The sequence below is a fragment of the Nelusetta ayraudi genome, unplaced genomic scaffold (genome assembly GCF_046127955.1).
Source record: "Nelusetta ayraudi isolate G7.1 ecotype Tasmania unplaced genomic scaffold, CSIRO-AGI_Nayr_v1 ptg000017l, whole genome shotgun sequence".
Classification (NCBI taxonomy): Eukaryota; Metazoa; Chordata; class Actinopteri; order Tetraodontiformes; family Monacanthidae; genus Nelusetta; species Nelusetta ayraudi.
In genome coordinates this window covers 6,526,107-6,544,105 of record NW_027466067.1, presented here as the reverse complement: position 1 = coordinate 6,544,105, position 17,999 = coordinate 6,526,107, and the positions used below count along the sequence as shown (strand labels likewise).

The 17,999-nt window shown below is 44.9% G+C and overlaps 1 protein-coding gene across 1 annotated transcript; it reads left to right on the top strand.

Annotated features, from left to right (window-relative positions):
- The first annotated feature begins 865 nt into the window (after nucleotides 1-865).
- lactbl1b (lactamase, beta-like 1b) lies at nucleotides 866-17,396 on the top strand. The gene is made up of 8 exons (XM_076025034.1): nucleotides 866-1,125; nucleotides 2,572-2,647; nucleotides 7,566-7,737; nucleotides 9,095-9,201; nucleotides 12,137-12,294; nucleotides 14,135-14,382; nucleotides 14,693-14,798; nucleotides 15,870-17,396. The coding sequence occupies exons 2-8, from the start codon at nucleotides 2,588-2,590 to the stop codon at nucleotides 16,846-16,848; spliced, it is 1,830 nt and encodes a 609-aa protein (XP_075881149.1). The 5' UTR covers nucleotides 866-1,125; nucleotides 2,572-2,587; the 3' UTR covers nucleotides 16,849-17,396.
- Nucleotides 17,397-17,999: the final 603 nt, after the last annotated feature.

The following is a 17,999-nucleotide window of genomic DNA, read 5'->3' as shown; positions in this document are numbered from 1 at the left end:
GCGGAAAATAAAACAAACAACATAACTCTAAAGTGCACGCTGAGCTCATTTCTTATCCGCCAGCCTCAAGAGCGTACTAGGAATGAAGGATGCGTGTCGAGTCAGATAAAAACCCTCTGTGGACGCTAACAAATGGCCCAAAGCGAGAGATATTTAGTCCTCGCCACCACCTTCACGGCAGTCTGCAGCCTGGACTATGACTGCCAGACTATACAGTTGTCCCGCAGCTGACTCTGCTGCCAGATTAAATAAATACATAGCGCTCGCAATCCTGGAAATGGGCTTTCATTGTATTAGCAATTGGTGGAAGTGTCTCTTGTTGTGGATTTCATTGATTAGGAACTGTAATGGTTGCAGAATTCAGGACCCTTAACATTTCAGTTTCACTTCAGTTACTCTCTTGAAGAATTGAATGGCTTACTTTAGGGTTTTTGTTTTAGTCTTCCATTTTCACTGTTTGTGATGATGAATGTTTTTTTTTTTGGTCAATGCAGCAGAACCCTGAACCCGGACAAATTTTCTAATTGGGGACGAAAAAAGGAACTCGACTTGACTCTAAATGGTAAAAATCTGAATTTGGGTGATCTGGCCCTTTAATATATTGGTCAGTTTGATTCAGCATTCAAACAAACATAGAAGGGATTTTTTTTTTTTTTTTTTGTGATCTCTTTCATAGCCAGGGTTTGCAGTCCAGAACCCAGCAAAATATTGACCCACTAGTCAGTAATGGTCTTTCCTGCCACCAAAAAAACAAAACAAAAACAAGCAATGAAAAAAACACTTTGAGCCCACCAGGCAGCAGCAGTTGGCTTTTTGACTCTGTTTGCTCAGACGGTCACTCCACATTGCATGAACACACACTAAACAGACGCGGCGCGCGCTGACAGAGGACCCATTTTTGTGCTATGACAGATGTGGCCATTGGCCGTCATGGTTAATCCAGAATGCTGGGTTTGATACAAGCAGGATTTAGTCATAACCATGATACCAACATCTGTCAGGCTTCCTGCTGCGAGCTCCCAAACCCGCTCGTAACTAAAATTGGAATATATGTCTATTTTTGTTTTGTCTGGACCCCACTTGTACCATTGTTGAGGACAGCAGTCAATAAGCTCAGAAGCTGAGGTGAGTATACAAGGTATCGATCGATGCACAACGTTAGTGGCCTAGAATATGTGGCTTATGTAACGTGTTTTTGTTTCGCCGCAGCCTAGATCTGTGCAGCCTGCGCGTGTGACGCATCACTTTGCAAATAGACAGACCCTATTTTTTTTTAAAGCCTATGCACTTGCAAAAGTATGACAGCAGATTATTTTAGGCAATACATCGTCCTTGGGAAATTAGAGCCGTCACTGTCATTTCCCGTATCTGACGAGGTTGCTGTTGGAGCTGCACTTTAATTCTTATCCCTCGTGCAGAGATAAAACAAGCTGCATTTCACCGGCCTGTAACTCTCTTTACCTCTGGGGTTATTATGAGTGACAGTCCATCATTAATTCACTTGATTGAAAAGCATCCACTTGTTGGTGTGGTTTGAAGTGTACAGATTCTTGACTTGCAAAATCAGAATCCCAGGCCCAGAGGGAGCCGGATGGTGGAATAAACTATAGCATGAATTTACATTATTATTTTAACCCAAACATCAGCGGTTCAAGGAAGGAAGAACTTTAATCAACACACGATCTTGAGGTTGTTACCTCATTAGCAACTCGTCATGTTTTCCTACAGCGCACCTTAAGAACTGCGTGTGGCAAGTGCAGAAAAATATGTGGCTCAAGAACGCAAGACTCAGCAGAATATGTTTATTTTCAAAACAGAATAACTTAATGACATTACTGGAATGACGCAGCCTCATCAGCACTTCCCAAGATTCTCTGTCAGTGGTCATTAACGTGCCTCATTAGTCCTCTCTACAATGAGGTATCAACTGTCAGGTCAGGTTTTAGCCCCGAAGCCGGGAAAAAAAAACCCTGATAGAATTCTAATTGGCAGAAAGGTGGTAGGTTGTCAGGCTGTATGTATTTTTATATGCCCATTAAAACCCCTGCAATTAAATCAAAGTTAAATCAGAATGATGTGTCATTCAGCTTGTAAAAAAAAAAATACCTGAAAAACCAAACACGGCATGCATCTGTGGAAGAGTTAGTAGTAAAAAGTGATATGTAAAATTTGGAATAAAAAAAAAAAAAATGATGTAGAAATTTTAAGAAAGGCACAGTGGACCAAAAATGAATGTCATCTGGTGTTCATGGTTCTTTATTTTGAGTTGTTTACAATATTTCTACGCAAATCACAACGTTTAAAACCTGAGCGAGCAAGTCGGCTTTCACCTTCCACCGCATTGTCAGTTTGATGAGTGAGACTCTACTCAACACAATTTTGTCTAAGTATTCCATTTTGTGTTTATTGAGCTCAGTCTTAAGCACTTTTCCGTGACATTTGCTTGTGATCAATGCTTAAATGTTGAGTGAGCTCAAACAGACGCACAGACAAAGTTCCGCTCGCTCTCGTTGTCTGTGGAGGCCACGTACTGATACATCCTTTTCCTTTTTTTTCTTTCCCATGGAACAGCTGGTGGGGCAAAGCCATGGGTAAGGCGGGGAGTAAAGTCCTGCGGGAGGCGTCGGTGGACGGGATTCAAGCCCAGGTACAAGCTGCTTCATCGCATACAGACATGCAAACAAAAGCAGACTCGCACACACTCGAATGTATGCACAACCTGAGCTGAGAGACACGCACACAAAATCGGTTCATCAACTAAAAAAAAGGTATTTGACCGTCACAGCACTTGGGTGAGCGTGTGCACGTGTGTGTGTGTGTGTGTGTGTGTGTGTGTGTGTGTGTGCGTGTGCGTGCGCATGTCCCCGTTCTGCAGGAGTCAGACAGCTGCTGTGCTCTCCAGATATGGCGGGGTTATGCAACCGGGATCAGCCACAGCTTGCTTTCACACTTCCAGCGCACACTTACATTTTTCCAGATTGCATCATCATACCTCTAATCGTGGGAAGATATTACCGAGCTGTGGGCAGACCATTAATATCCGGTGATTAAGCAGCAGAGTGGAGCACCGACAGTCACTGGATGTTCTCTGAATTATACAGACGTTCCACGAGATTTTTTTTTATTATTATTATATATTATTATTTCTGTTCCTTGTGCTTGACAGTTAAGAGAAAAGACAAAAATTTAATTTCATTAAATTTTTTGGAAATAGTCAAAAATAAATTTACAGCAATGCACATTCCAACAAGTAGTTGAAGGACTGTCAATCACCAGTCAGTTTGCTCCACTTATCGGGAGCCGGATCACAGGGTTATCAGTCTCAGCAGGACTGCCCAGACTTCCCCCTCCCCTCACTCTAGTGTTGTAGAACTCCAGATTGGTCTTGGTCGCAAGACCGGTCCTAAGACCACTTTTTAAGGGTCTCGGTCTCGTCTCATCTCGGACTCTGGGGCATTTTTACTCGGTCTTGTCTCAGTCTTGGACTGGGCGGACTCTGGATTTTTGATCAAGACCAGTCAAGACTCAGCCAAGACTGCAATGACAGAAAAGAACCCAGCTACTGCCTTGTTACGCTCTGTTGGTGACACCCAGAGACACACACCCCGATTTAGAAGCAAACTTGAATTTAAAATCCACAGTAGTGATTTTCTCAAATGTTTTCTGAATGGATTTTTTTTCCCCTTATTGAGCAAACCATTTGCTCTGAACACACCAGGGGGAAAAAAAAAACTCAGGGGGACTTTAGTGGATCGGCATGCTGTGCAATTCCACAGACTAGTCAAGACATTCTGCTGTGGCTGCAGGATGAGCAGGGTGCTCCGAGAGCAATCTTCTAACCAGCAACACTTCCTCCTGGGTGCACCGGGCATGCAGTCCTGGCTTCCACCCAGTGGCCCTCGCCCAGCAGGAATGTGCCCTGGGGAGGAGCCTCATTTCTACCGCTTGTATCCGTGACTTTGTCTTTTGGGTCTCTACCCAGAGCTGCAGGCTCAGCTAAATCACTAGGGTTATTTTTCCCCCGACAGCTGTTCTCTCGTTGCGCCACACCGAAGCACACATCCGTCGTCTCCTCCTCCACCATCCCGTCATCCATGAACAAGACCCCGGCATACTTGTACACCCGGGCTCCATAATAAGGTTCATTTACTTTGAAACCAGCCAGGTGGCACTATCTTACACAACTGTTCCTTTGCTTTTCCCCCCGCCTTGTTTCTGTATTTATAGTACCTCTGTCACTATAACTCATCTCCGATTTCATACCCTGTCATGACACTCCAATGGTCCCAGTGCCGTAGTGCAATTTCCAGTCTCCTGTCCAGGCTTTTACACAGAGGTTTTCCTGGGTGAACTATGACCCTCTAAATATGATTATACCATCAAGTATGACTTATGACGTCCAAATTAAAACAGCTCATTTTGCGAAATGTTATGCCATCTGTAAAAAAAAAAATCAAAAAAAAACAAAACAGAAAGTGAAGTGCACACAAATGAATTTGACTCGCTCAGGATAAGGAGGAAGAAAAAATTGTTGAGTAAGCTTATATGACTCGCTGGGGGCTGAGCGCTTGGATGTATATGTATAGATGTGTATGTGTTGGGAAGATTAATGGTGGGTCAGCAGCAGGAAGACGTGGCAATAAATATTGAAGATGCTGCTGATATTGAAAAGAAGATGAGCAAAAAAGGAAGTGATGGTTTCAACAGGAGGATGTGAGCTGATTTTAGGGTTAGGGTTAGGGTTAGGGTTAGGGTTAGTGTTAGCCCAGACACACTGTAATCTTCAGACAAAATTCGGATGCAGCCACCCGGTTTGAAATCATGCAGGGAGTAGAGAAGGCCGCGAGCACCTGGCAGAGACCCACGACAGTCTAAGAGCCAGACTGAAATCAAGCTCCATTTGTGGATGTGGATAAAGCTTGGAACCCAACTCCGGCTCAGCAAAAAAAAAAAAAAAACTAATATACCAATAAAGCAATATCTCAACAATTGCTACAAGCAAATTACACAGTGCTGACACTGCCAACAGCATCATCTTTTATTTTTCAGTGAGCTTAATGTCTCATCACAGCAACAGACTTTTATTAAAAACTCAAAGTTCAAAATTGCTCTCAGAAACACCACACGCTAAAAATAATTTAACATGCCCACCAGCTTGTCTAAGAAAGAAGTCTGGGTCATTCAACTTTGACTGAGATGACATTTCTGAATGCCCCTAAAATGCACTTGAACCTTTAGAAGTTTAATTTTTGAATGCATAAAGTCCAACTACTAAGTCTTTCTATTACGAGTGATGTGCCTGATTCATGAGTATAAACACAAAAAGTTCTTCTTCAATCACAGATTGTATTTAAACAGTCCTCTTCATCATGTTGGTCACATTCTGACAACATGAGACAACGCAACAAAGCTCACATGATCACGTCTATTCAGACGTTGACATTTTTTGTTGCGGTGCCACTACTGATGGCTTTTGCCATTTACCATTAAGTGCTTCTACCTGATTGTCCTACTTTCATGATAGAATATAAATGTAACGTTGAGCTTTAACATTCTCCATAAATTTTCCCCTATAGTTGAATTGTGCATTTTTTTTGTGTGTGTAGTGGATGTCAATAAAAAATAAACTACAATAACAACCAACAATGTTTCAACAGTGTCTCTTAGCATGTAACTTTTAAATTAATATCAATATCATTATTATTATTTCTGTTAATGCTGTTGTCATCATCATTAACATCATCATCACTAGTTGCACTATTTGCATGGATGGCCCTTTATTGCACCCACTGCAGGTTAGGAGCTGAACAAATGATTACTTTAAGCAGTGACATTTATTTTTAGTAACTGCCGCAAGCTTCTCGAAAGTATGTGCTGTGATTGAGGGCAAAGAGAGCAGAAATTAAAAGTGCAAATCTGCCTCATGGGATGATATACAACATCATATCATCAACCCTGCAGCCGATTAGGATAAAGCTCTTTAGATTAGAAGTCACAGGCGTTGCTTGAGCACCCTCAGACACACAGAACGAAAACCTTTGGTGGTCAATAAGTGTCGGACAAGCCGCCAGTGATGACACAAAAATGATTTGTGTGTTATGTGTGTGTGTTTTTGTTTAAATATACTCAACCTTCTTGTCTCACAGATGATATTTGGCACGTGGTGTTTCAGCAGGGAGGCAGCAGAGCCTTTTGTGTTTCGCAGATGACTGACGTTTCTCTCTGACGGCTCTCCCAGCACCGTGACCTCACTTCCCCTCATTACGTCTGACCGGCTGGGCTCTCGCCACTCGTGTCAGATCACCCTCGGCCTAAAAAGACGCGGCTCCAGTCACCGCGTGCACGTCTTACGTTGGCTTAGCGGGGGCCACCTTCGTCCACTCCTGCGGCAGTTAGCGGGCCGAGCACCACAAGGAGGAGCCCGGTAGAATTGATTCGCAGGGATTATGGCTTAGTACTTCCCCTGACTGCTTTGGTGAAGTAAATCTGGGGATTATGATGTCAACAGCCTGTGGCTTGCCGGGGAAGAAATTGAATTGCAGGAGACGCGAACGCCGATGGCCGGGATTAGAGCGCAGTCGGTGAGAGACGTCGAAGATGGGAGCCCCCGCGTGTACCGACCGTCTTCTGCTGGACAAAACTTTCCTCGAACGCCGCTTCCTGACTGCGGGGTGCCGCGGGAGTCACTAGGGCGGACTGTGCGCCCGGTCCACACAGGATGTTGACTGAACGTTAAGAAGATTTGTGTGTTTGCTAATCCGACGTACCCTGATCTGGCCTGTGAAGCGTCGGGAGGTGAGTGCCACTCGACAAGGCGGTCAGCAGGGTTTTCAGGCTGCCTCTGATTTCTGCCATTCTCAAAAAACACGCGACTTAGCATGGAGATAGAGTGACGGTCTACAAATACCTTGGATGTGTCTTTTCAACAATGTGGAGCATTTTTTTTTGTATTTGACTTTTTTTTTTTTTTTTTTTTAATTGCATTAAGGCTGACATTTTTTACATGCATTGGAATTTCTCTCGAAATGCAGGACTTGATTATGATTTGTACCTGATTACGGTTTTTGTACCCGTGCCTGTGGCTTGTGTGAGAATGTTGATTGGCCTTCGTTGCACAACAGGTTCGTGTCTTCGCCGTTACAAGGTCATAATGCAGGATTTGCCTCCTTACATATGTCCTCTCTTGACTCAGGGACCCTGATCTTCGGTCTGGTCTTCAAGGATTGTCTGTTTTTGACTGTTTTTGCTGAAAGTCTCTTCGAGGTGTTGGCACCCTCGTCCACGTGCAAGTTACAGAGTCATTTTAAAGTGGACTTTCTTGCCAAGTATGGAACATTAAAAGAACAAATTTGAAGAGAACTTTAGTGTTGGATGCATATGTCCTGTTATTAAACACTTTACGTGAGCCTGCCAAATGTTTGTTTTTACTCATTGTGTTTTATGTTGAGACTTTGTTATGCCGCTATCTTTGCCAGGGCTTCTCCCAGTAAGAAGACAGAAAATCCATTAGACACACTCTGTGCTGACTAAATATACACTGTGTTGTTTTCTTTTTAATTATAAAGCAAACTCCTCCTGTGGCTGATCCTGCTGTGACCGTCAAGTCGGAGGAAGTCGCCAAAAGCAGCAGAATGAAGGTGAAGTTGGCGCATCTGGCTCTGGTTTTCTTCCTGCTGTTGTCGATGGTGATGACAGGATGCTTCTTCTGGCAATACCGACTGCCAAAGCTGCAACCAGGTGAGTCCCGATCGAGTCCCACAGCAAATATCACTGGTAGCTTTTAGGTTTTCACCCAGTGGATTTCAGAACATGGCTAAATGTGCAGACTTTCAATGGGATTTAACGGTCATTTGTGCCAAAGGTCTAGACCTTCAAAGACTTTGCATTTGATTTGTATTTGCTGTTTCTTTTATTCTTTTTAAAAAAAAAAAAAAAACAATGTCAAATTGATGTTAATTTTGACTTCCTTGAAGCATTTCTGCGAAGGCACAGTTTCAGCCCTTCCAGAAGTCTGTCGATCCTCAAAGACGGCAAAACATTGGAGTCTGATGTTGATTTATATACTCTCACGCAGCCAATACTTAAGGCCTGATGAATAATTACACATTTAGCTCTAAAAAAACAAAAAAAAAAAAACAAACTACAATTTAACCTTTATTTTGGCCAATAAATAAAGCAGCTCTGAGCCTGTGAAGCTGCGAAATTCATTTCCTGTTAATAACGGCAATCGTGGCGGCTAAACCCTCAGCCGGGGTCTGATCTGAGCCTCCCTCGGGCACCGCTGAGACGCAGATATTAGCAGATAACTTTAATTAAGAGATCGATTACGAGATAAATCAAACTCTCATTTATTCGATCTCTATCTCGTAATTGAGCGACGCAGACAATTCTCCCGGCGTTCGGCGCTCGCTTGAACTGGTGCTAAGTAGCAGCATCATAACAAGGTGAACGTTTGAGATGACGCTCCCAGTTCAGATAAGGCAAACAGCCGGGGCCTGGCGTCTGGTTCATCAATTAGAATTTTCTCTGGAAGAGCCAGCAGCAAAAACAACGGCATTGTTTTTAAACACTCGGTGTGACAAATACGTGAATATCATTTTGTTCCTGCTGACTCGACTGGTAACGGTGGCTGAATTTAAAAGGCTGTTTAGCTACGACGTTTTGACACCACAATGTGGCCTATTAACACGCTCTGCCACTGGAGTCGAGACAGGTGAGCTCTGACTGAGTGCAACATTTAGTAGCAGAATTGTTTAGGGGAAATCGCCGCTCTGCACCTTGTTTATTTTCCAAAAAACAAATAAAAAAAAAAAAACATGGCAATCGTTAAAAATGAAATGTCTGCTTCCCTGCTGCCAGACACATTCTAATCATCAGCAGTGTTGAGAACAGGACCAGGCTGCGTCTCTTTTATGGACCACATGGATTCCCTTCATTAAAGATTAAGTGGATTCATATTAGGGGATTATGAAAGCCACAAAGGAACCCACCGAATACAAATAATGTGCCGTTGCGTGCTGCCAATACATCATTTTAAGAAGGCCGTCTTCTAATGGCTCTTTGATTACACTTGTTTATCCTTTTCTGTCCCCAGACGAGGAGATGGGTCGCAACGCCAAATCGGAGATGATGTGTCCCCGCTTCCCCGAGCCTCTGCTGCTGGAACATCCCATCCCCAGCCTGAAAGAGGCCCTGGAAAAGGTGAGCGCAGCGCACCATCATGCAAAGTTAAATCCGCGACTCTCTCTCTGGAGCTCAAGTCCGCCGGCATTTACAATCTGACCACGGTAATCCTTCACACCAAATGCCGCTGCACTCGACAGAAGGAGATTAAAGATGTAGTGGATGAGGGGAAAAATAAAAAATAAAAAAAACAGAGAGCCGGCCCTCCAGTGAAAGGTTGAGAGGTCGTGTTTCTGCGCATGCTGGGAGCTGAACGAGAATGCAGATGTAAAAAGCGGCGGATGAGCAGTGATGATGAGTACAGGAGGGAGACGACACGCTGCAAAGCTGAACTATGAATATATTGAATATATGAATAATAATATATTAACGTTTTCAAGTAGTAGTCATAAACATCACTGTAATAAAATCTACGGATTCTTTATTCCTGGTGTCTCACACCACAGTTTTGGCCAAAGCAAGGAAAGACGACTGGAGTTGCCACCAACTTCTCAATTAATACCCCTATCCATCCGTCCATCCGTCCGTCCATCCATCCATCCATACATTTTCATTCTGGCTTTAAGCAATTCCATACTGTTCAATTATACGATAGCAAGTAAACAAAAGAATATGTAACATTAGATCAAATTGGATTTGTATTTTTCATTTTTTTTTTTGGCTGATCTCTCTTCCCCAAGAATATCTCCAACACTCGGCTGAACTCACCGCACATCACTGCCCCCTGTCAGTGGGGCATGGTACTTTTTTTTGCCTCACCTTGTGTATTTTCACTGTGCATTCATGGCCAATTAGAAAGACTAAATTTGTCACAAACATTCATTCAATATATTATACAGACTGTGGAGCGTCACCGTGTGTGGTACATGAGTAATCAAACGTATATTGCCATTAATAAAGAGCAGGCTTCAGGCAAGATGAGGCACTCGTTTATTTATTGTTGGCATTTTACTTCATTTTCACTTCACTGTGACAGATGAGACACTGCCTCACACTTCTCCCCTGACAGCACGTTACTGGCGTGTGGTAGTTAATCTAATCTGGAATATGACTAATCATGAAGGTTGTGCAGGTTGACTCTGGCTCTATAGTCACTGAGCTGTCTGTGGCAAAATAGTTTTTGTTGTGTTGGACAAATGTTTCTTCTTCACAAAACAATTTTGTCCATGTCAGTTGTCTGTTATTGACTGACACCAAAAGTGTTGAAAATCAGGTTGCCTTCACACTTGAGATGATGTTGCAGAGCAAAGGGACGTCCGCCCGTCGCCTCCCTTTGTTTGAACATGAGTGAAGAAAACATTTTCCTCTACAACACTGGAGGGGTCCATTCACACTGACTGGGTCCCTCGGTGTCTGCTGCCAGGCATCGGTGAAGTCATGTGATGTGTTTGATGTTGTTTCTCACTTTGATGTGCCGCTGTCTCTGCACGGCACTCGATCGCGGCCCCGCCGCTTTCATGAGAATTTTTCAACTCTGCTGTGTCAGCGTGTGGCGTCCGATGTGCAGGAAATGTCTTCATCCGCCCACGATCCGGGCTTTCAGGTTGTTGCAGCACCAAGGTTAACGGCCCGCGACTCATCTTGCTATTAGAGAGCAAACCGACGACGAGCTCAAGGCCGTGGGCTGCTGCTCGCTGTGCTATCATGGCACAAAAACGTTTTTAAAAGCCCAGAGGAAATACGCTAAATGAGTCCGAACAAATCGTCTTTTTCCGGGAACGAATCAAATCAGTCCCAGTTCGAAAAGCACCTCAAGTTAGAAAAAGCGATGCTTTATGTGAAAGTCAAGTTTGCCGGACAATCCTGATCTCCGGTGGAAGTGAGAACTGTCCTGGACGGCTGCTGCTTCAGGCTGAAACTATTTTTAGCTGCTTTGTGTCGAATCATTCGGTGAGTCCAGTTGACAACCTGGCAATGAGATGAAACGAACAAACGTTTTAATCTTTGTCCAATATTAGACACTCTTATCTCTGTGGAAGTCGGAAATTATTATGGGCAACTTGGGTGAGCATGAAAGGAGTTCACTCCTCTTCCTCTTCCTCTTCCTCTCCGCAACTCCGTCCCACTGTCCGCTCCTCGAATTACATCTCCAAATTGAAGCTGGCAAAGGGCTTCCCTCAAATTAAGCGCGCGTTTGACAGATGGGATTCATTTCAGCTCGGGGCTTTCAATTAAAATGGATTCAAACTCTCCACACAATTTTCCGGGGAAGGCCGCAAAAATTAACTCTCTTCGTCCGGGGCTCAACAGCTGATCGAGTCGTTTAGAGAGTAGCCTCTTGCTAACTAGGGTGCTAAAAACAAATTGAAAAAAGCAGGTGAAAGCTAGCTGGCTTTATATGAATACAATTGTAATTAGTTGTTATGTATTTTTGTGTTGTTGTACCTCCAGCTGTATATTGTTTAAATTCCTATCCTGGAGGTGTCGTTGACCAATTCTGTATGACTGCGGTGTCTTTCATCTCTCAGTTTCATTTTATTCCTTGTGAGGACCCTGAATAAATAATGTATAACACTGATGCCCTCTATAAAGTGACAGCAGCTACTTGCGGTTACAGGAAATAAATGGGCAATACAATTCGTTGAATTTGTGCACGCCGTAATGATTTCCAATATCATGGTTTCCTGATCAAAGTGGAGGAGTTGGAGTCAGCTTGCTGTTTGTTCTTCAGGTGAGCAGCACATTGGAGAGCTGAATGATTTTTATTTTTATTTTTTTTAACGAATCCCGATAATCATAAAAAGCAAAAGCAGCAGAAAGGAGAAATTAATTAACTTCTGGCATTGCAAAGAAAAAGTCACATCTGAAATGCTGGAGCCAGTGACTAATTAAAAAAAACTTCTGAGAATGTACTCTAAACACAGCGAATGTAATTTATTTGAAGTTAAAACAGAAGGATAAGCATCTCACAGTGAGTGTGTTTGTCTTTGTGTTTGTTTTGCTTCTCCCCCAGGTCGACGTTATGCTTCGACAGACCATCAACCCGATCAGCCTTCCTTCTCTGTCGGCCATCGTTGTCTTGAATGACACCGTTTTGTGGACCGGGAACTTTGGGAGGAGGAACGGCACCGACCCCAACTCAGGACCTCCAAATGAGTACACAATATATAGGTGAGAACTTTTGCAGACCCGCAACTAAAATGTGTTGATAAAATCACCCTCCTCCAATTGTGTGCTGCGGATGGATTATTTTTGTTTCATTTTCTTTCTTTTTTTATTCTTAATGATGAAACAGTGGGAGTGATAAAAATGTTTACTCTCTTGGGTAGAAACTGTTTTCGAGATGAGAGAGAAGATGTCGGGTTGTGTCCTCCAGGCGGTGACATTTCAATAAAAGCGGGAAAACATAGAGAGGGCAAAATTAACAGATAGAACAGCAGTTGTAGAAGTAATTTGGAGACACTTCTTCTGATGTAATGCTGCATCAAGTTTTACGAGCAAATCTGCACGATAAAACTGGCGCGTTAGCTCAGTAGGTGGTTGTTTAGGTGCCTTGCAACATCCGCCCGACGATCCAGACAAAACCATCAACCATTTTAATGTCGGGAGGGAAAAAAAACAACAGTGCGGAAGGCATCTGTGGCGCGGTTAGATTGTTTTAATACCTGTCGTACGGGGGACAGGCAGCGTGAGAATATGATTAGAGAAAGACCTACAGTGCAGCCATGGTCACGCATGCCCCTACTGACAAATTGCACCTGCGATTGCAGCTGTCACGGCCCGCCAAAGACAACACGGCAACTTGTGTAGCTTTTGCAAAACACCACTTTTCATTTGTGCGATTGAACTTCGCATAAACGCAGTGGCGGGCCGTGCATTTCACGCCCAGGCCATCAGTGTGCACAAAATATTACCCTCAATACAACATTACGGCTTAAGAATCCACAGAGAATCACACTCACACATTACATCACCTTCATATAGGTGACCTAGTTTCCAGAGCGAATCATAATTTGATTGATTAAATCATAATTAAGTCTAAGTAACTAAGGCCACTGATACTGTCAAAACTTACCAAAAAGGCGATTTGAAGAGATTCCTCAACAAAGTCCACCAAAACGACACTCAGTAAGCTTAAACTCTTATCCAAACTGGTCCAATAAACACTGCAGCGTCGCCGATTGCTATGAGAGACCAAGGAGACGACAACGAAACAAACAAATGAAGTATTAAGTCATTAAACAATTGAACATGTTGGAGCAGCTGTATTAAGCAGCATTTACATTTTAAATCGCAGATGATTCGGCAACACAATTCTTCATATTCTCCTCCAGCCATCGTGGGTTCGCCGTGGTGGCAACTGGATCTGCGGGTCGTGTTAAGTCTGTAAGGTTCTCAGGGTTTATCCAATCACAGGACGTGTGAAGTCCAGCGTAAGGCCAGCTAGCTGGTCTTGGCATCGCAGACTTGAGATCTGATTAGCAACTAAATGAGGTCCGTTCACTTACAGCGAACCGGAGCCTGCTATGTCGGTTCTGCGGGCCAAAGGCAGATTTCGTGGCACCTGGCAACACAAGCAAGCTGAAATATGATTGGATAGAAGCTCTACCGTAATATATGACAACGGAAGCAACGCAACCGAGTGGATGTTATTCAATGTGAAAAGAACAGACAAGGAGAATGGAGAATAACTTTATTGTTATATTTATGGGGAAATGTACTTTTCTAAGTATGGTTAGGCCAGCAGAGGATGCCTAGCTGGCCATGACGGTCCGCCACTGAAAAATATATAACATTTCTTAAATTTCCCCCAGGGCTGATGAGCAGCACCCTGTCCCCAGCAGCGTGCCCCCAAGCCGACTGTAATGTTCCCCGGTATCCACAGGCCCACACAGCCGGCCTACTTCCTGTCTCTAGAAAAAAAACAAAAAAAAACTAGCATGACCCATGAACGTAAGTAATGAGAACCACTCATCCAACCCAACCCCGCTGTCTTCCGCTGCCTCTCCAGGATTGCCAGCGTGTCGAAAATCTTCCCCACGCTGATGCTTTACAAACTGTGGGAGGACGGCAAGATCGGCTCCCTGGACGACCCCCTGGAGAAATACGTGGAGAACTTCACCATCAAGAACCCGCTGGGGAAGACGCGCGATTCGCAGCTCAAATACGTGACCGACGGCCTCATATTTTTGGACAGCGGCGAGGTGCAGATCCGCTCCTCGTCCGTCACGCTGCGAAGGATGGCCAGCCAGCTGTCAGGTGCGTGCAGGGGGGGGGGGGGGGGGGTTTACGTACCGCAATCCCAAAAAGAGTCCCAACGGAGATTGGAAGTTTGTTACCGAACCAAAAGAGCTGTTCCATATTCCATTCCAATCCTCTGCCAGCATTGATAAGTGTGTCAGATGAATACCTGAAGGCAAGAAGAGTGACATATAAATATATTGGGTATTATTCCCAGCCTCAGTTGAGGGTATCAAGGGAAAGAGGATTAACGATCCACTGACCCACTGGCGCGAGTGGCGAGTTCTTGAACTCTACATAATGAGCCAATTACTGTGTGTTGATTCAGGCCTCCCCAGGAGGCTCCGGGCCACAAACCTGCTCTGGAAAGGCAAGACGCAGTCGGCAATCAATCTCCTCCAAGACGACGTCCTCATCGCCGACCCAGGCACCAAGTAAGACTCGTGCATCGCTGAACGCAATTTTTCAACACCTCCTCCTTGCACAGAAGTGAGTCCTTTGTCCTAAGTTAGTTTGTCGTGAACAGAGAGAGGGGCAGGCATGTCTTTTAAAACGCACATGGAGGTCGTTTTGTGTTTTTCGAAGCCTCCTTCATTTACATGAACTTGGTAAAATCACTCTAGCGCTTTTTTGATTTGTCTTGCAGCCGCTTTCGCGAAATGCGGCTTTCACCAGCCTGTTGACGTCGGAAGTCTGTCACTCACCTGAGGAGCTTTCCAATGTCAGGGCTAATAAATGGGGACCTTGTAAATTAATCCACTGGTGCAGATCACAAGGAGAGACAAAATGCATGAGCTTTTTAGCATAAATGGCCAAATTGAATTTTTATATCTATAGCACGGATTCTTTTTTATTAAATCTTGCATGGATTGGCCTTTCGGAACGCTCCCCTGGGTTTTGAGATCCTTGCCGCTGAATTCAATTTACACTGGAAGCACAAGCCGCTTCGGCTCTCCTTCAAAACTCCTTCTGCTTATGAATTTCATTTGGCATGTTGTTCAAGGGCCTTTTGCAATTTTCAGCATGGATATCGCCGTCTGATTCATTTTGCCAGAGTCAGCTTTTAAACTAATACTCAAGCTCAGCCCCAATTTGCGCAACCTCAGGTTGACGTGTAACATTAATGCTGAGAGATTCCAGCACAAAGCCATCTGGGAGACCTTGTTGTATATTTTGATTTTACATGTTGGTTATGTTAAATGATTGCACTCACACACACATGCACAGTAGCGGAAAAATGTTTGACACCTGTAAAAATGTTTTGGCTGCAGGTCTGAAATGTCTAATTTTGATTCTATGGGTCAATATGTGTGCATATGGGAAACCTGCACTCGGAGACTGAAGAGTGATTCTTCATGCAATAACTCAGTGTCTGTATTGTATTATAGTTGTATCTTTTGTTTGGGATTAAAGTATAGAGCTATCTGTTTATCTGTCTACCTATCTATCTATAACATTGCACTTTTTCGTTAACTATTTCACCTCTTGAACACCCTCCCTCCCAGGTGTCACTACAGCAACCTCGCCTTCTCACTGCTGGCTCACGTCATGGCGGAGCGAGTGGCCGCCGTCGACTACCAGCGATGGATCACAGACAACGTCCTGGACCGACTGGGCATGGAGGACACGGGCTTCGACATCAGCCCGGGACTCCAGAGCCAGATGGCCGTCGGAGTTTACTCCAACGGAAACCCGGCGCCGTTGTACGACCTGGGCTGGTACCGGCCTTCGGGCCAGATGTACTCCACCGCCGCAGACCTGGCCAAGCTCGCCATGATGCTGCTCGGGGCTTATCACCGGAAGCTGCTGGAGCCCGACTCGCTGAAGATCATGCTGACGCCACTCTTCAGGTGCAGCAAGGATTACTTCGCCAACCGCACTGGGACGCCGTGGGAGGTGAACGAGCAGTTGGGCTACGAGGTGGTCCGCAAGGACGGCGATCTGGACGGGTACTCTGCCACCTTCTCACTGGTGCCCAAACTGAAGCTGGGCCTCGCGGTGCTGATGGCCGGGAGCCGCTCGCAGAGCCAGGACGTGGTCTCCAAAGCTTACAGTCACATCATTCCAGCCATAGAAAAAGCCTTCCGGGGAGCAAAGCGGGTCCTGTCCGCGCCGCCAAACCCGGAGGCCTACATTGGGTTTTTCACCTACAGCAACATCACCTTCTACGAGATCAAAGCCGGGCCGGACAAAGTTCTGGTGCTGCAGCAGTTTGGGCCTCAGATAGAAGACCTCATCCCGGAGAAGTACAGGACGATTAAGCTCAACTACCTGGTGGACCGGGTCTTCAGGGTGGTTTTCGAGAAGGAGTACCCGTGCGTTTTGAAAGTGGGCACAGCCTCGGTGTCCCTGGAGGCTCAGGACGGCCAGCTCTTTAATTTCTACACCTTTGACAAGGCGGGGCTGTCCCCCGGTTTCGATGCACCAGGACTGAACACCTACAATGTGGCGAGGATACCCCGCAGACCATCCTTCTCCAGCTGAACCGCAGCACAGCCCTGCGCCACGGACAAGCGTGTACTTTTTGCTGCACAGAGTGAATGCTGGGACTTTCAAGAAAGAGAGACCTGTGAATCTATGTTTCAAAAAAAAGAAAAAAAAACGGAAAAAACTGAGAAGGCGCTACGGTCGCGCTGGAGATGCCGCAGTTGAGCACAGCACCGACGTCTGGCATGGAAATTCCATGGGGCTGCCTTTCCATTCATACGTCGGCCCTCCTCACCCCCATTACGTCTCTCAACTCCTGTCGTGGTCTTTCACAAAAGTGTTTTGTCAAATTATTTTTCATTCTTTGTCCCGATTTCCAGTGCCACAAACTAATCAGCTAATGCATATTTATCCTCAGCGGGGAAAGGGGTTTTCTTTGTGTGTAAGTGTAAGCTGTGTGTGTGTGGAATATCCAAAATCAGTATGGCGAAGTGACAAAATCAATTACTTGGAGAAAAGAAAAACACATTATTGGTCCAGGAATAGGAATACCTTTCAAAATAAAACAAGATGACGGTTAGAAAAAGGCTTCTGTCTGTGTGTGTATGTGTCGGCATGTGTGTGTGTGTGTGTGTGTGTGTGTGTGTGTGTGTCGCTGCTAATTAATTCCTGAAAATGGACTCGAGTGTCAGACTTCAAGTGCGTACAGGAAAATCTCAGAGGTCAAACAGCATAACAGGTACGGCCGTCTGTCTGACATCTCTGTGGTGTCCGAAAGAAAATTGAAATGTTTTTTTTTTTTTTTCTTGAAGCACCAGGTGCAAGAAAATGACGCAGAGGAAACCAGGGCGTTTTGACGGCTAAAAATAAATCTCTACGAAATCAACCGTCGCGACCACGGGTGGTGGGAAGAACTCAACACAAGAGCCGCCTGATTGAAGACCAGTCGGACGCTTTTACAGGAGCCGGTAATCCACTGTGTCAGGCGGCACCTATTGTTTTGACCGCGTCGTCACATCATGCTTGACGTAGCCTTCGCACCGGCCGAAGACACAGGGGGGAAGCAAGGTGGAACATCAGATAAAACATTTATTTCAGTTGGTCAAAGCATTGCACACTAGCCATAATCAGTATTTCCATTTCGCAGCCACAGCTTACAGTAGTAACAGTTGCATAAAACCGCATGATCGCCAGCCGTGCGAGCGGAG